This window comes from Prionailurus bengalensis, chromosome C1 (genome assembly GCF_016509475.1).
Source record: "Prionailurus bengalensis isolate Pbe53 chromosome C1, Fcat_Pben_1.1_paternal_pri, whole genome shotgun sequence".
Taxonomy (NCBI): domain Eukaryota; kingdom Metazoa; phylum Chordata; class Mammalia; order Carnivora; family Felidae; genus Prionailurus; species Prionailurus bengalensis.
In genome coordinates, this window is record NC_057345.1 from 37063580 (window position 1) to 37081606 (window position 18027).

An 18027-nucleotide genomic window follows, 5' to 3' on the forward strand; every position below is an offset into this window, starting at 1 on the left:
CACCCAGGCGCCCCAACAATAAGTTTTAAAAAGGAACCACACAAGGGCAGATTTCTAGGCCTCTCTCATAGAGATTCTGTTTCCGTATCTCTGGGGTGGGTCCAGGAATCTGCTATTTAGCAAGCTACCCAGGGATATTTATTCAGAAGACTAAGGTTTGAGAACCTGTGCTACAGATTGAATACTTATATCACCCCATCAAATTCATATGTTGAAACCTAATCACCAGTGTGATGGTATTTGGAGGTGGGGCCTTTGGGAGGTGAGGATGATATGAGGGTAGAGTCCCTCAGGAATGAGATTAGTGTCCTTGCAAAAGAGACCCCAGAGAATACCCTTGCCTCTTCTCCCATGTGAGGACACAGCAAAAAGATGGCCATCTGTGATCCAGGAAGCAGGTCCTCACAAGACTCTGAAGCTGTGAATGCCTTGACTTTGGGCTTCCCAGCCTTCAGAACTGTGAAAAATAACTTTCTGTTGTTTTTAAGCCAACCAGTCTATGGCATTCTGTTACAGCAGCCTGGACAGACTAAGACAACCGCTTCCTGTTCCCTGTTTTACTTGTGGGGCAGAGTCAAGCTGGAGGCCCTCCCAGAGGGCCGGGGTGCTGTCTTCTAGTAATGATAGTAGTAAATTAGTGTAAACATCTTACAGAGACAGCATGGTGGAGTGAAAACAGTATACCCACTGCATTCATTTGTTCATTTATTCATTCATTCCATAGTATTTACTGAGGACTCATCGGATGTCAGGCACTGCATTTGGCAGATACGCTGTATTTGCCCTTGCTTTGTGGGTGCTGACAAAAGCCTCAGTCTTGTGAGGATTTTCTACCCGGTCCAGGTGTCCCATTTCACAGCTCATAAAACTGAGGCTACACTAAGGTGCCTGGCTGGTTCAGTCAGTAGTGCATGGGACTCTTGATTTCCGGTGTGTGAGTTCAAGCCTTACTCTGGGCACGGAGCTTACTTAAAACAAAAAGGAAAACAAAAACCTGAGGCTACAGAAGATCATTACATGCAACCGAAAGAGATCTGCTCTTAAAGGGGAAAGTCCTTGACTATCATCACTTGGTCTAACTTCCTTAGAGTAAATGGGAAACATGAGGCACAGGGAGTGAAGGGGATGGGCCCAAAGATAAATAATGACAAAAAAGCCATTCAGTGAGCTTTTTATATACCTGTGCTTGAGATGCATTTTCTCATTTCTTCCTCTCATCAACCCTGGGAGGCAGAGAGGTTTGTCTTTCTAGGGCTGTGAATTGTCCTTCCCTCCAGAGGGAGAGAAGAAGGAGTGGGCAAGAGAGAAAGAGGTTATGCTCAGGGGGAAGAAGGCAGTGGGCACGTTAGGATGACACACCATGCTCTGCTCTACAGCTCTCTCTGGGAGGACCACTAGGTCCCGTCTTAGCTTCACTTCCTGGAGGTGGGAAAACTGCTCCTCCCAGCCAGAAAGCAGCTGTTCAGGCAGTGGGTGGGGCCCTGCTTCTAGGACTCACACTGCACCCTGTGGAGTCTGAATTCCACAGCAAGTACAGCCCGTGACTTCCACAGTTGTTACCCAGCTCCCCACGGGGCTGCATTTAGGGTTTTTTTCAAGAAACAGCTTAAGGAGTGCAGCTTTGCCCCAGGCTAAGGGAGATAAGAGTTCGCTCTCCTCTTCCAGGGAGTCTTCTTTCATCACACCAGCTGCCTGGAACCAATCCTCCTCACGGGGGAGCCCTCGGCACAGAAAGTTCTTAGTGCTTTGCAGAAAGTTCTCAGGACTTCCTGGTGAAGCCCAGGAGATTGTCTTCCCCTTTGGACAGTAAACCCTGAAAAGTGGGCTGTTCCTTATGTTACTCTCTCCTTGGAACCCTGTAGCAACAACTGACAGTTGTAAGGAACTTTTTGGTTTACAAAGTGCTTTCACCTCTCTGGTCATTTTTGAGTCCTGTGACAAACCTGGGAGGCAAGCAATGGCTCCAAAAGGTTTTCAAAATGACTTGGCCAAGAGCCACAGCCTGAAAATGGTGGAGCTGGGACCCAGCCTCCTAACTCCAGTCATGGGTCTACCCCCTGTCCCACACATGAGTGTTTAGCACATGTACTGTTTAAGAGCTACCTCATATGACCCACTGGTAAATCAGGGAGAAAACCAATTGGCTTGGAAGGGAGCTAGACACTTTTCTAAAAACGGTCTCCTGGGAAAGTAGATGATAGCACAGACATTTGTGCCTGGATCCATGTTAGAGTATTAACAGCATTAAGTTCGCCCACCATCCTCAGTAACCTTGACTGAAACCTTAGATTTCTCACTCACTCTTTTGAGACCCTTGCAAAATCTGCTGGCACAGGTCATATTCCACACATTCTACAGATATAGCACCCAGGAGAGAAAGTCATTAAGGTGAGCTGCAGGTAGAAGGCAAAAAAAGAGAAAGACACAAAAAAGAGACAAGATACAGAGAGAAGGGGTTCAGGAAAAGAAGGCTATCTGAGAGTCACTTGAGTGGAGGGTCTCTGCCTCTGGGAAGCAGGTATATGGTAGACCACCACTGAGATACCCAGAGCTTCCGTGACCTTGAAAGCAATTCCCTCTCCACAGGGGTGCCCAGAGGACACAGTGCAGGCTGCTGGCTCTGAGACAAACTGAGAAGGGCGAGAAAGTTCCAGCCAATCAATCCCAGCTCCAATGGGGTGTGAGTCTCCCAGCAAGCTCTGTAGCTGAGTTCTCATCCATCCCCCATGCCTGCCCAGCTACCATACATCATCCCCCTCTGCTCCCTCACCACAGGCAAGAGCAAATATGCACAGGATGGATAGAGAGCTTCAGCCTACACGGGCAACACACAATTCTCTGTGCAGCTGCAGGGTCCAGGCACAGATAATCCAGTGCAACAGATAATCCAGTATTTGGCTCCAGGGGTCACAAGCTGGGGAAATCTCAGCTCTCAAATCATACAAGGAAGCCATCTGGACTCCAAGAGTCTGGGAAGGCCTCTGTTTCCTCTGTTGTCCTTCAAAGTCCTTACCTGGGACTTGCTAGGAATAGCCAGTCTCACCCCAGGTGAGACTCTTCCAAGGAGAGAGTAACATAAGGAACAGAAACTCTCTTCCAAGGAGAGAGTAACATAAGGAACAGAAATCTTTCCTAGAAGCAGACAATAAGCCCAACCATTGTTTTTCAGATAGTTACAGTTGGGTTGCCTGGCACTAAGGTGCAGAGAAAATTTGCTACAAAGAGATAGAAGGAATGTTGCTACCAACACCCTGTGTGACATTGGGAAAGTCATGTTGCCTGGCCTGGGGCCCTTTGTTTCAGGTGTATAATCACTACTTTATTGCAGGGGTTCCCAAACCAGGCTGAACTGTAAACTTACCTGGAGATTTATTTTCTAAATAGTTTCCCAGGCCTCACCTCAGACCAAAAGAATCCATATTTTAGTGGTGGAGCCCAAGAATCAACATCTTTGACAAGTTCTTTAGGTGTTTTTGATGCCCAACCAGGTGGGAAAATTATACACTTTAGGCCTCTTACAGCTGTCAAACTGTTCAATCTAATGAGCTAAGTAAGCAGAGTTCTATAATCTGGAAGAATTTGGTCTCCGATAAGCCATCTACAAATAATCAGGCAGGCCCCACACCTTGGCCTGAAACTCCAAGTGTCAACTGACTCCTGACCCAGATGTCAGCTCCTAGGTGCTGGATTTATTTGCCTGCCCCTACCACTCTCTCCCCTGTCCTAGGTATGGGCACTGATCATCAGGACAGATAAATAGTGCTCATTCCAACCTGTATACTCTGGTCTGGGCTTAACCCAGCCTTCCCCTCCTGGCTCCTATCAGGCAGTTTGTGAATCCAGCCTTGAGAGCCCCAAATTCCTACTGCCATGCTCTCTGACCTGATAACTATTGCTCAAGTCTCTTTATATTCATAGAAAAGAATTTCTTGAAATGAAAACATAGTGCAGGAAAAATAGCACAATAGAAACTTGTGTTTAGAAGTAGGTCCATATTTGGGGGCGCCTGGGTGGCGCAGTCGGTTAAGCGTCCGACTTCAGCCAGGTCACGATCTCGCGGTCAGTGAGTTTGAGCCCCGCGTCAGGCTCTGGGCTGATGGCTCAGAGCCTGGAGCCTGCTTCCGATTCTGTGTCTCCCTCTCTCTCTGCCCCTCCCCCGTTCATGCTCTGTCTTTGTCCCAAAAATTAAAAAAAAAAAAAAAAAAGTAGGTCCATATTCTAGAAGTAGATCTGTGTTCTAAAAGTGGAAGATCCCACCTCCTCCATGTGGAGATGTCTGCCTTGAAAAAACGAAGTATTTAATCTAGCAGCTATGATTTTGCTGCACTTTTATTATGTGTGAAGCATAGAGCTAAACACTTTACATATGCTATATCATTTAATCCTTTTCTTTTGAGATAAGACTTTTTTTTTTTTTTTTAATTTACAGATGAGAATACAAAGACTCAGAGAAGTTGGGTAACTTGTCCAAAGGCAGACCTGGGATTCTAATTTACACCTAATTCTTAACATCTATGATGCTGTCTCCCCAGTATCCTCATTTGTAAAATGGGAGTAACATTGTCTTCATGGTATTGTTGAAAGAGATCAAATGGAAGAAACTTAAGTAATGGAAGCAAACATCTCAGAGTCTCCTGGGAGCCATGTACCAAGAGAGGTTCAGCAAAACACCTCTCTGCTCTCTTCCTTTCCCTGAAAAATATTAGATCTGTCAGCTACTTCTACCAGAACAGAGGAAGGCCAAATTGGGAGAATAAATGTGGGTTGAAGAAATAAGAATGTAAGGTGGGGATTCATGCCAAATCATAAATGTAGGCATAATAACAACACTAGCAAAAGTAATCTGGGGATCATAGTGGATCCCAAGACTCCAAATGATGTAGCAGTGATGTTTCAAACCAAGGCAAGGGTTTTTTTTTGGGGGGGGGCAGTGGTTAAATGAAATGCTTGAGGGGGTACCACTTATCTCTGATAACTGCCATGGCAGATGTAGAAGACTGAGGAAAAGTGAGTATCACATCTGTTGAGAGGGAGACAGCTTCTGGGCAAGAGTCAAGGTTCAAGTCAAGATGTGATGGGAACACTGTGATGGAAACCAGCCAGGTGACATGAAATCAGGATACGTGTAGAAGCCTCGAAGTCAAGAGTTCCAGGTAGGAAGAGCCATGTTTGACAGCTGATTGTGGGGAGATAGTCGAGGGTGGGAGTGGGGATGTGAGTGAGAAAAGGGCAAGGTGGAGGGGTTACTAAGGTGACCTCAGTGAGTGGCAGTGTGAGGAGATGACTGCCAGGTGGGCCATGACAACTCCTGAAGGACTGTCACCCTATATCCACTCTGGTCATCCCAGTAGGTGACCTTAGGCTCAGCTCCAGGCCCCAGTGGTGAGGCAGTCTTTCCATAAGCAGGGGCTAGGGTTTTCAGTCATCTCAGGAAAGACAGAAGGCAGCTTAATCTGCAGCAGAGGCTGCCAGGCAACTTGAGAGCTGTTGTCATACCCCAGCAGGAGAGGCTGTGAGGTAGAAAAGTGAACAGAGTTTGCTGGGAGGCTCCGCTATGGTGGGCAGAAAGAAGCCCAGCAAGATGACAGGAGTGAGGGGTGGCTAGGTCTCAGTGCTGGTTGGGGAAGAACTTACCATCACTCAGAGCTGTTTCAGCAGGGCTCACGTCAGCTAGCAGGGTGGACAGCTCCCAGACCCTGGAAGTTTTCAAACAGTTGCCCAGTGGCTAGGAGATGCTGTAGAGAGTTGCCGTCATGGCGGGAGGTTAAACTAGACCACGGTTTTTCAGCCTTTCTTGGGAACTGTTTCTTCAAATGACAGCTTAGGCGAAGTCCAGTAAATACAACACTGCTTCTCAGGTTGAGTTTGGGGTAAGGACCAGGCTCCCAGGATTCCCACCTCTAAGGAACCGTTGGCATTTCCTGAAGCACAGTTGAAAACTAGCAACTGGACAGTCTCTAAGATCCTCTCTCTTTCTCTCACTCTCTCTCATCTGTCTACCAATTATCTATCTATCTTAGGCTCCATGCCCAGCCTGAAGGCCAATGCAGGGCTTGAACTCACAACCCTGAGATCAAGACCTGAACTGAGAGCATGAGGCAGATGCTTAACCAACTGAGTCACCAAGGTGCCCCTCTAAGATCCTTTTAATTAATTTCTTTTCTTTTTTTTATTTTGAGAGAGAGAGGGAGAGGCAGAATCCCAAGCAGACTCCATGCTCTCAGTCCAGAGCCTGATGTGGGGCTTGATCCCACAAACCTTGAAATCATGACCTGAGCCAATATCAAAAGTCACATGCTTAACTGAATGAGCCATCCTGGCACCCCTAAGATCCTTTTATTTATTTATTTTTATGTTTGAGAGAGAGAGAGAGAGTGAGCAGGGGAGGGGCAGAGAGAGAGGGGAGAGGGAATCCCAAGCAGGCTCTGTGCTGTCAGCATAGAGCCCGACGTGGGACTCAATCCCACAAACCTAAGATCATGACCTGAGTGAAAACCAAATGTTGGGAGCTTAACTGACTGAGCCACCAAGGTACCCTGGCTAAGATTGTTTTTATTTTATTTTTTTATTTTTTATTTAAAAAAAAATTTTTTAACGTTTATTTATTTTTGAGACAGAGAGAGACAGAGCATGAACAGGGGAGGGGCAGAGAGAGAGGGAGACACAGAATCTGAAACGGGCTCCAGGCTCTGAGCTGTCAGCACAGAGCCTGATGCGGGGCTCGAACTCACGGACCGCAAGATCATGACCTTAGCCGAAGTCGGACGTTTAACCGACCAAGCCACCCAGGCGCCCCTAAGATTGTTTTTAATGTTAAAATTTGGTAAGCCTTGGGGCGCCTGGGTGGCTCAGTCGGTTAAGCATCCAACTTCAGCTCAGGTCATGATCTCACACTCTGTGAGTTCAAGCCCCGCGTCGGGCTCTGTGCTGACAGCTCAGAGCCTGGAGCCTGCTTCAGATTCTGTGTCTCCCCCTCTCTCTGCCCCTCCCCTGCTCACGCTCTGTTTCTCTCTGTCTCAAAAATAAATAAAAACATTAAAAATAAATAAATAAAATTTGGTAAGCCAAGACAGGAGCTTGAACATGCTGTGCTGGTACCTTAAAATAATTGTCTTGCTCCAAAAGTTTGGACATTGTCTCTCAGTTCTTCCTGCTTACATACCCTGAAGCTGGTTGCCTCTTCTGATGGCCCCATGGTTTTGTTTTCTATGTGCAGCCTCCATAATAAGAGCAAGCAAAATGCCCGCTGCCTGGGGCTGGGACATAATCACAGTGTGTTTGCCGGGGCTAGATCTCATTGTGCAAGGGATGTTTATAGACACAGGTGGTCTGAGCTGAGCAGTCATCCAAGAGGAATTTATTCAACATTCGCTGGGTATTTTCTCTCTCTGTGCTAGGCTTCATGGGAAGATAATATCCAATAAGATGTGATCCCTGTCTCCGAAAAGCATCCAGTCTATGGGAGAGACAGCCTTGTAAATGTGGAGCACAAAATGCCGGGGAGTCACAGAGGAGCACGTGATGGGCAGCAGGGAGTGGGGCAGATGTCAGGGAAAGCTCTGGATGCTTAAGTGGAGTTTTGAAAGACATAGACAAATTAACTTGATGAAGGGGAAATGAGCAGTTGAGGCAGGCAAAAGTATCTAAAAAGACCAGAACAGTGGTAAGAAGAGCACAGGGTATTCAAGGAACTGCTGGTCATCCAGAATGTCTGGAGCTAAGGCAGTGGGTGGGGGTCTAGCACAAGATGAGCCTGGAGAAGTTGACCAGATCCTGAAGCTCCTGTGTCCTGTGAGCTGATCCAAAGGGCCTTGGTTCTGAAAGCTCTAGAGAGCCCGGGAGGATTCATAATGCTTCAAACCAATTTTTCTTGCAGCCCTTCTAGTTCCTGAGGTCCAGAGAGTTCAGAGGTAGCCCTGTGAATGTGAGGGATATGAGCCTGCTCAGTGGACGTTACCAACAACACCATTAAGTCTGGGGCCTGGACAGTCACTTTCTATTTCTGGCTTGGCTCCTGATGCAGACAATGACCTTTAAGCCACCTCTTCCCTTTCTGTGCCCTGAGCCTCTCCTTCGGCAGAACAGGGACAAAAATGCTGCCACCACCGTGCCACATTAGAATTGCCAAGACCAGAGTGTTCCATGCAGCACAAAGCAAGTTCTCCTTAGAACACGAAGCCTTTTGAAATAAAGTTTGGAGAAATCAGAAATGTTTAACGCATGCATTTTGTTCTTTAGTTGACAGCAGGAAGATTGGCATACCTGTGTCTCAGAGCAAGGGCTGATTCAAGAGCCACCCATGACTTCTCAGGGCCTGAGCTGGCTGCTGGAGCTGGGGTTAGGGGTAACTGGGAGGCTGCCATCTTATCTGAGCTGGAAGTAGGGGAGGACAGGGTTGGTGTAGAGGGCAGCAGAGCATCTCACCAACTAGCAGGTTCCTGCTGTCCTCACAGGGTTGTGAGGATTGAGATAATCCATGCAAAGGGCTTACACAGCGCCTGGCACGTGGTGAGCCTCCAGTCATCTATGCTAGTGGTTACTGCTAACGTGTATATATTGTGAGGTCAGCTCTGAACTCATTGGGCCTCTCTGTATGGAGCACATATTCTTTGAGACCTCGATATCGTCTACCTCTTATTCTCTATTACAAGCCTAAGTGCTTCATGGTGGGTGCCATGATCTGGCAAGATGTGCATCCCCACAGTACCCAGCAGTGTTCTTTAGCCTTCCTTGCCCCTCTTCTGAGATGGCACTGGCCTTATAGTTGTTCATGTCAGTGTCTCACTTGCTGAACTGTGAGCTCCTCAAGGGAATGAACCTATATACTGCACCCAGAAACACTCATGCTTAGCTTGACCCTGCTTCAAGTCCTCAGCACTTGCTGTTCTCTCTACCTGGGACTTATCCTCAACTCATGTATCAGCTACCACCTCTGCTGAGTGGGCTCTCCTGACCACTAAGTTACTGCCTCCATTCCACATTCTAGCACACTATTTTTTTTTTTTTTTTAATTTTCATAGCACTACCAGTATTTGAAATAATCTTACTGGTTTATTCATTTGTCTTCTCCACAAGGAGATAAGCTCCATGAAAACAGGGGCCTTATTTATCTTGTCTGTTGTATTCCCCAGTTTTCCTAGAACTGTGCTTGGCATACAACAGGTGCTCAAAAAATATTAACGGATGCTGAATCAATGCTAAATCAAATGACTGGGGGTGGGCATTTATACCTCTCCTCCAAGACTGAATAAGGTCAGGGTTGTAGAGACTACAAAAAACAGAACATGTGGTTCCTGCTTCCAAACTGGTTGAAGAAAGAAGCAGAAGAACTAAGACCAGGTGCCAGATGTGAAGCACAATGGCAGAGGGAAAAGAGACTCAGGCTGCGGCCAGAACACAGCTTGAGGGCAGGGACCATCCTACTCATCTTCCTACATGGCGGTTGGAGTAAGCGCTCTGTGAGTGCCTGCTGAATTGTCCTGGGCAGACAGCCCACTGTGGTAATGCCAGCGGACTGGTGAGATACAGACACTCTGTAGAAGCTGGCCTCTTGGTTTGCAGATATTACTACTCAGTAAGTTCCAATCTGTGGATGTGGAGAGATTCACTTAAATTCAGAGTATTTAAATATAGGTACACATACAAGATCATGTTTTGGCTAAAATCCATGTTATTTATTTATTCAACAAACAACTCAGTATCATCTATGTTCCAGGCCATGTCCTTGGCACTGGGAATGGAGATAAACTCTGGCCCTCAAGGAGCTCACAGTCTAGTGGGGAAAAAAAGATACATACATAAATAATTATACTTTAAAGTACAGAAAGGGAGACCACTATGGGAGGCAAGAGCAAAGGAACCAATCCTAAGGTTAATGTCCGTAGGAAAGAAATTTCTGGCTAATGGGAGGGTTTTTTTTGTGAAGAACAGATAAGGCAATGGTTCTCAAAGTGTGACTGGTGAATTACCTACATCCCAATCATCTGGAGCACATCTTAAATGCAGATTCCCAGCACCTTCTGAAAAGATTATGATTCAGTAGGGTGGGGGACCTGAGAATCTGCATTTTAAAGTGCTCTAAGTAATTCTACTGCAACTTAAAGTTTGAGAACTTGTGAGATAAGGTTTGCTCTTTACACCAGAATGAAGAATGATCTCCGCATCTGAAACACTGATTTGGTCTTTAATGATAGGAGGGGGAGTAGAAAAGAGTGGTATTGACATTTATGAAGCTCTACTGTAGTCTACGTGTAAGTCTGTTTAAATTCTCACAGTAATCCTACGAGGTAGATATTATTATGGTCCACATTTTACAGATGGAGAAATAGAATCAAAGGCTTTAGATAATTCGTTCAACATTACAGAGCTAATGAATCCCAACACGACATCTGAGCCCAGATTCACTTAACTCTAAAACTCGTCCACTTCCCGTAACACCATGTCGCACCAGGGTACAAATTTACTGACTGTCATAATTTTCTTTTGGTTCTTTGCCAGATCTTGCCAGGTAAGTTATAAAGAGCAGCCAGATGGCATTCTGACCATGTCCAATATAACTGTCCATGTATACATTCTTTGCTGGCAAGTGGGGATACAGAGCAAAGCTGGGAGGAACGAGCAGCCAATTAATTATTTCTTCTCCCATCATCTTATTTCTTCTCACACTCTGGTGGAGGTGTTATAAAAATGTACTATGGCCAAGAAGTGGGTCCATCCAGAGGGAAAAGCACACATCGCTGGATACCCATGAAAGCAACTCCAACCTGATGTCAAAAATTCCTGGGACTCGAAACATCCAGACTCAAGTTTCTCAAAAAATGAACTGTCAGAACAGAGGCAGACCCAGAATTTGCATTAGGAAAGAGCTCAACCTTTAGAGAAACTGTGAAAGGCTAGCAGCCTTTTCAGCTTAAATACACACGATCTCTTTCTACACACAGACTCAGAAGTACAACAAAACAGACACAGCTCAGAAAACAATGGAAAGACCAATCCCATCTCTAGAGCTTAGAGACAGGCCCAACCTATAAACAATCTTCCATAATAAAGAACATATACACACACAGTCTAAAACTCCTGGTTACATTCTCACTTACCAATTCAGTGTCACACAGGCAAGCCGCAGGCAGGAGCGGCAAAGTTGGAGCACATCAGATCAGGAAAAGGAGAGGCATAATAAAGGGGGTCGATGACAATAGTGGGGGGGCTCTGGTGCCTCAGATTCAGAAGGCTGGTGTGTAACCACCACCCTCTTCTATCACTGAGCTGGGAGCCACAACAATGACACTACAAACCAAATGTGAGTTTTCAGCGCTGGAGAGCTCCTTTCTTGTATTTGGCGTTTCAAGCAACTGCTGAGTCCAAAGATAGGTTTTGATCAGTCCACTGATTCACACTGACACCAAGGACAGCACACAGGTTAGATTTCACTGTTTAGTGTAAAAAGACTGTAAACCAGACTTTATTTTATTGCTACATTTTCCCCACACCCAATCTGGGAACATTTGCTTCCACCTACTTTTTCATTTAATACTGGTATGGTTTAGAGTTGTTTAAAACAAACAAAGCAAAACATGCAAATCTGGATCAATCCTTTCCTTACAGAAGTGTTGATTTGTTGACACTGTACTGACTCCCCCCCTCCAAATACACAGCTTCTAGAGGAGGAGGTACCACAAACTATGGTTTAACAGTACGCAGGCACCATACTGGTGTATTTAACTACACCTGAAATCTACAAGACCCTCCAAACCAGCTACACTAAAGGCAACTCTGGGGACATCTACATTAAGTCTTAATCCTGATAGCAATATCTGGTTGTTCTAGATTCTAAACAGGATATTTGGGCTATGCCTTTGGTCAGCCAAGGGGCACACAGGAAGAGTATGCAAAGCCCACGTCTAACTACAGCAGGTCGTCAAGCTTATTACCCTGTCACAAGTTTATACATATGAGGAACTAATCATTTGGGAGCTGTACGGTGCATAGCACTATTACACTGTGGAACCTTAGCTCTCTCTGGTTATGACCTCAAACACTTAAAAAGGAAAGCTTAAATTCGCTGGCAGATAATTCTCAGAATGTCTGCTACCTTCGTTCCTGAATATCAAGTAAAAGGGCTCACCTCCATGACTACTACTTGCAATAAGCACACAGGTCAACTCATTAGAGACTGCTCCTTATATCTGTTAAGCTCCAAAAGTTCAAGGGGGCAGGTGGGCTTTAGAAAACTATCCAGGGCTGAGCAGACGCTGTAAGCCAATCCTTACAGCTCTAAGTCTTATCCTGGTTCTGGGCACATTTCAGCTCTGCTCCAAGTCCACTTTGCTCCAATTCAGCGATGACAGACATATATTTGAATTCATTTGGTCTGAAGTTAAAGGTCTCCACTAACTCGTAGGTCTCCTTCCGGTCAGTGGCATAGAAGAGCTGAACTTGGTTGGCAATGCACTGTGCCTCAGCAACATTCTGTAAGGTAGAAAGAGTAATGAGGTCCTTCCCTGCACAGGGCCATAAAGCTCTATGAGTCCCGTGACAGGTGGAGGGGCCTTACCCAGGAGTCACTGCTTCCAGAAAGCTTCTCTGACTCCTTGACATCCAAGTCTTTGTTAGGTGCCCCTTGTCTGTGCACCCAAATTACACCATGCTGACCTCTACCATAGTATGTATCATATTAAATTGTATGTCCTTTTTTTCCCTCTTTTGCTTTTTTTGTGTCTTCCCTAGTATGAATTCCTCAAAGTATGTGCTTGTTCTACATTCCTGCACATGGTCATATCTGGTCAATGTTTGCTGAATAAAGTAACAAATATGTCAAAAATTTTCCTTTTCATTCAGTTCCTCAGTAACTGTTAGGTATATCTCAAGGGAGGGAAAAACAGCAATAGTTACCCACCTCCAAGAACCAGTTTGTGAGTCAGTACTAAGTTCTTGACTAACCAGACATACTCTTGAATAAACACTGTTACTGAAACCACCTCAGTCAGAAAACTAGTGCCAAAGTCAGCTGTGTGGTTCTACAGTTTGTCCACAAATTCTAAGACACTTTTTTCTTTGAGGGAGCCTAGTTTCCCTTTCCTTGAGTGTAGGCTGTACGTACTGACTTGCTTCTTCCAACTGGACCACGGTGAAATGAAGAATGACTTCTACTAAGTCACAGAAGACACTGCAGCTTGTGTCTTGCTATCCCTCTTGAATTGCTCTGGGGAAAGTCAGTTGCCAAAGTCATTAGGACATTTAAGTAGCCCTATGAAGAAGCCGATGTGGCAAGGAAATGAGGCTTCTTGCCAACAGCCATGCCACGGGGTTAGAAGTGGGTCGTTGAGCCCAATCAACCTTCTTTTCAGATGACTACAGCCTAAGTGAACATCCTGGCAACTTCATGAGAGACTCTATGCCCAGAGCCATCCAATTGTACTGCTCCTGAATTCCTGACCCACAGAAACTGTGAGGTAATAAATTTTTTTGTTTTAAGCCACTAAATTTTGGAATAATTTGCTATGCAAATCTACCAGCAAAGCTCCACGGAAGAGAAGGGTCCACCTTCTCTAAAGCTCAGCTGTGGGGAAATGGTACACTCACTCCATGTAACAGAGATAGGGTCAGGACACAAGCTACACTCTCAAAACCTTACAAAAGAACTACCTCAAACAACTATTACTTTTGCTTCCTATGCAATCCTCTAGTTCTAGCTGGTCAGAGGCACTTACTCATCATCACTGTGTTCATATGGCCAAAACCCAGCTGCAAAAGATAGTGGGAAATTCCCACTAAAACTAACTGCCAAAAGTGTGCTATGTCTAGCTACAGAATGATGAAAATGGATTTATGAATACCATAGGTTGCTTTACCTCCATTCCCTCCCATGGGGCTTTCAGGTCATTTCTCACAGGCAGGGACTAATCTCTGAGACTGGATTTTCAATCAAAAGCCTTCTTCCAAAACTCTGGGTATTTCAAATTAATAGAATTTTAGAGCTGGAAGGAGCCTCAGAGATCACCCAGTCTTCATTTAATAGGCCAGGAAGTAAAAGAAGATGAGGTTCAGGGATGGGTCCAAGGTCATATGACTAGCAAATGGCAGAGCCAGGACCAGTCCTCTGGACTCCTAGACTGGTACTCCCTCTACTTCATCCTGATACAGTTTCTGGTGGGGCAAGATAATTAAGAATGGTCAAGACTGATAACTACTTCATCAATTTTACCTTTCCTCTACTCAAACATGCCTCAAGAGTAAACCATTTCTAAAGCAAGTGCACTGCCATAATTGGAGGCAGATACCACTACTTTCTGGTCCTGTGAACTATAGGGACCTCCAATTATCAACTTTAATTCAAGGCTCAGAATAGTGGAGGTAAGGGTAGTTTTAGCTGTATTCATTTTAGAACAGTGCTGTCCACACTGCAGAGTGCTAGGGGCTCTGTGGAGGTGGCTCAGGTCCCTTTACCTGTGTCGGCTGTTATATCAGAGGTTTTACATAATAAGATTTTGTTTGGATAAAGGGTTCTAACCACTAGTATGGGAGACATGTGTATTTGTCTCTCACAGAGGGTTATGGAAAGCCCCCTCCCCCTGCCTTAGGTCTCAATATGAAGCAATAGTCTCCCTTTCTAGGACCAAAGAAGATAAATATATTCATTCCTATGTTGCTCAATAAGGAGGTATATTAAATAGACTGATTCTTCCCTTTCTTTCAATCTTCATAGATACTATCAACTTACCAAATCCTGTCCATTTTACTATCTACTTTTAGGGCCCCTCTCTCTCCATCACCCTTACTACTCTACTTCAGGTCTTCCCTATCTCTTGCTAACACTATTGCAACTGTCTTCTAAATGATCATACTGACTAGGCTAGAACTAAAATATATTTAGGAAGCAAATAATTAAGGTAAATGGCCTTGAAGTCCAACTCTTTATGGGTCACTCCCTGTTCAAAAACCTTTAATGACACTTTCATGTTCTCAGGATAAAGCCAAACCTTCTCTACACACAACCCACCAAATGTTCCTTTTAATATATGTTATATCAAAAATCATATATATATGTATAAAAAATATCATATATATATATATATGATACCAAACTGTAATACCTCCAGTCATTTTATGCCTCCGAGCATCATGTACTTTTGCTATTCCCTTTGTCTAGAACATTCTCCCTCACCTCCCTTTTTATCTGGCTAAATTCCTGCTCATCTTTGAGATTCAGCCCAGGGATCTAGGATCTCCTTCCTCCTCCTGGGCCAGGTAACAAACGCCCCCTGCATAAGCATCCCAGTACTCTACCCTAAGCACTGACTGCATTCCAATGAAATCATCTATTGACACAGAGGTGGAACCAAATAAGGTTTTCAAATATTCTACTAAATTTCGGCATTAAAGTTATCAGTTCTCAATTCTGTATGTTTCTCTTCATTTGCCTTACTGTTTTTGGAAGTACTATGCCAAAGTGCAAATTCATGAAAGAGCAGCAAGGGATCATATATTCATATTACATCTCTAGATTTCCCATCTCGGAGTCACAGGCTCTACAATAAACTCTAACATGTCTAGTTCTGTACTGCGAGTAAGAAACTCACAGTCACATTGATTTCTATGAGGCAAATGTATATTGTTCGGCATGCTGTCCAATATTATAAGGCCAGGAAGCAAATTTTAATCTTGATGAGGCCTGTGCTGCAGTTTGAGACCACCAGAGTGAGGTGGTAAAAATGCCAGAGCAGAAGGGCCTCCTGTGACCTCTAGAGTCCACACTTTCAATATGGTTAGATGCTGGGCTTTGCTAAAGTCCAGAAAAGAAAGTCTCTGTGTTACTCCCTCCTTCCTGTGGTCAAATCTTAAACCTTGTCGTTAGCAGTAACTATATCCCCTCCAAATCTCAATTTGAAACATCCACAGTTGGTCTATATTTTCCTATCTTTTAAGCTCACTCCCACCTTCAAAAATATTTTAACTCCACCAGAACTCACAATTCTTATGGTCTCTAAACCTTCCTTACGTTTTCACTTCCCTCTTTAGCCAGCTTGCATTCCACAGTCAGTAATTATAATCATTCTTTTGCACTCACCTTTAACTTCCCGGTCTCTTATACTTCATTAGACCACTTGGCTGAACTATAACCCCAGATAAATCCAAATCTCAGCCCTCTCTCTGTGCCTGTACCCACACAGCCAGTCTCTCTTTCATTCTCCTAGACCACATGTTGACAAACACTTTCTGTAAAAGGACACATGGCTAGTATCTGAGGTTCTCCTGGCCCTACAGTCTCTGTTGCAACTACTTAACTCTGATGTGGACCTAAAGCAGCCATAGATAATATGTAAATAATAAGTATGGCTGTGTTCCAATAAAACTTTATTTATAGGCACTGAACCGTGGTTGCCAACTCTGTCCTGGAAAACCATTTCACTTTCTCTTTTCCACTCAATTGTCCAACACCTATTCTTCCATCTTCCCTCTCAGCTGATGACCTTTCTTTCTAAGCAATCTAGAGAGAACTTCTTCAAGATACCACCCACACCTTTATCCACTTAGCTGTATTTGTGTCTGTATATATTCTGGCTTCTCTCCTATTATGATATTTCTGGCAAAGATCAATCCCTCATTTCCAGACTTGCCCACTCAAAAATACTTCAACAATTCTCTCCTCTTTCTCCTGAATTATCAGTATTTCCCTCTCTACTGAATCTTTCCACCTGCATATAAATATAATGTTATTTCTCTCATATTTAAAACAAAAACATTGTTGTCCCCACATCTCCCACTCCAGCTGGTGTCTCATTCTCTCCTTCCCTTCACAGAACCATCCTTGAAAAGACTTGTTTATGCTTACTCTTTGTAATTTTTCTTCCCATTCTCTCTTAAATGTACTCCAATGTTGCTTTTGTCCTACCACTCCTCTGAAACTGTCCTTAAAAAGCTCGCTAATGACTTCCATGTTGTGACATCTAGTAAATTCTCAGTCTTCATCTCATTTGCACTACCAGCAAGTGAGACTTGGCCAGTTGAGCATTCCCTATTCCTTGAGACATTACATCTTAGCTTTCAGGGCATTTTACCATCTTAGTTTTCCTATCTCACTGACTATTCCTTTTAAATCTTTGCTGAAGCTTCCTCATGTCTCCAGGCTCAGTTCTTAGACCTCTTTTCTTTTTATCTTCATTTACTTCCTTGGTGATTTCATTCAGTCTCATGGTTTTGTTTTTGTTTTTAATGTTTATTTATTTACTGTGAGAGAGGAGACAATTCCACACACAGCTCCATCTCACAAACCCACAGACCATGAGATCATGACCTGAGCCGAAATCAAGAGGTGGATGTGCAACTGCCTGAGCCATCCAGGCGCCCCCAGTCTCATGGTTTTAAATAATAATCTGCCTGCTGACAACTCCCATATTTATATCTCCAGCCTGGACCTCCCCCGTGAACTCCAGGCTCACTGGAGTTCTACTGCCTACTGCTTGGATATCTAAAAGTTATCTCAGATTTAATATATCCAAAATTGAGCTCCAGATCTTCCTCTCAAATCTGTTCTTCCTGAAATCTTATCTATCTAAGTTAATGGCAACTCCATTCTCTTGGATAGGATTTTGGGTGACTGCCAGTTGAGTGTGATGGTGGAAAGAAGAATGGGAGAAATAGGACTGAACAGTTTTAGGGATAATAGGGAAGAAGAGTTCCAGTTCTGGTTCCAGACTTGGGGCTTACTGCTACTATGAGATACCAGCTAAGTGTCCTCACTTTTTCCTTCTCTGTAAGTGGCTGGTAAAGAGAGAGAGGAAAAATAAATGGGTGCTGTAATGAATCTTGGGGGGAAGAGGCACTAAAGTGTCCACTGTCTTGAGGACATCCTGAACTTAAATCCTGCCAAATAAGAGAGACAGAAATGAGCAAGGACTAGACAAACCAGCTGTACAAGAACCATAAAACTGCTCCTGGCCCTGGATATACAGAAAGAACAAACACAATGGACATCATTACCTATGGACATATGGTTGATGCTCTACAGGAAAAGGAGGAAGAGAAATC

General features: G+C 44.4%; 1 protein-coding gene across 2 annotated transcripts in view; it reads right to left on the reverse strand.

The window, feature by feature from the left end:
* Positions 1–9652: 9652 nt before the first annotated feature.
* The window catches only part of ATPAF1 (ATP synthase mitochondrial F1 complex assembly factor 1), a 28068-nt gene continuing 19693 nt past the window's right edge, over positions 9653–18027 (reverse strand). For both annotated transcript variants that reach the window (XM_043574890.1, XM_043574888.1), the window contains one exon: positions 9653–12468. In XM_043574890.1, the coding sequence (XP_043430825.1) occupies positions 12274–12468 (195 nt within the window). In that variant the 3' untranslated portion in view covers positions 9653–12273. The remainder of the gene's footprint in view (positions 12469–18027) is intronic.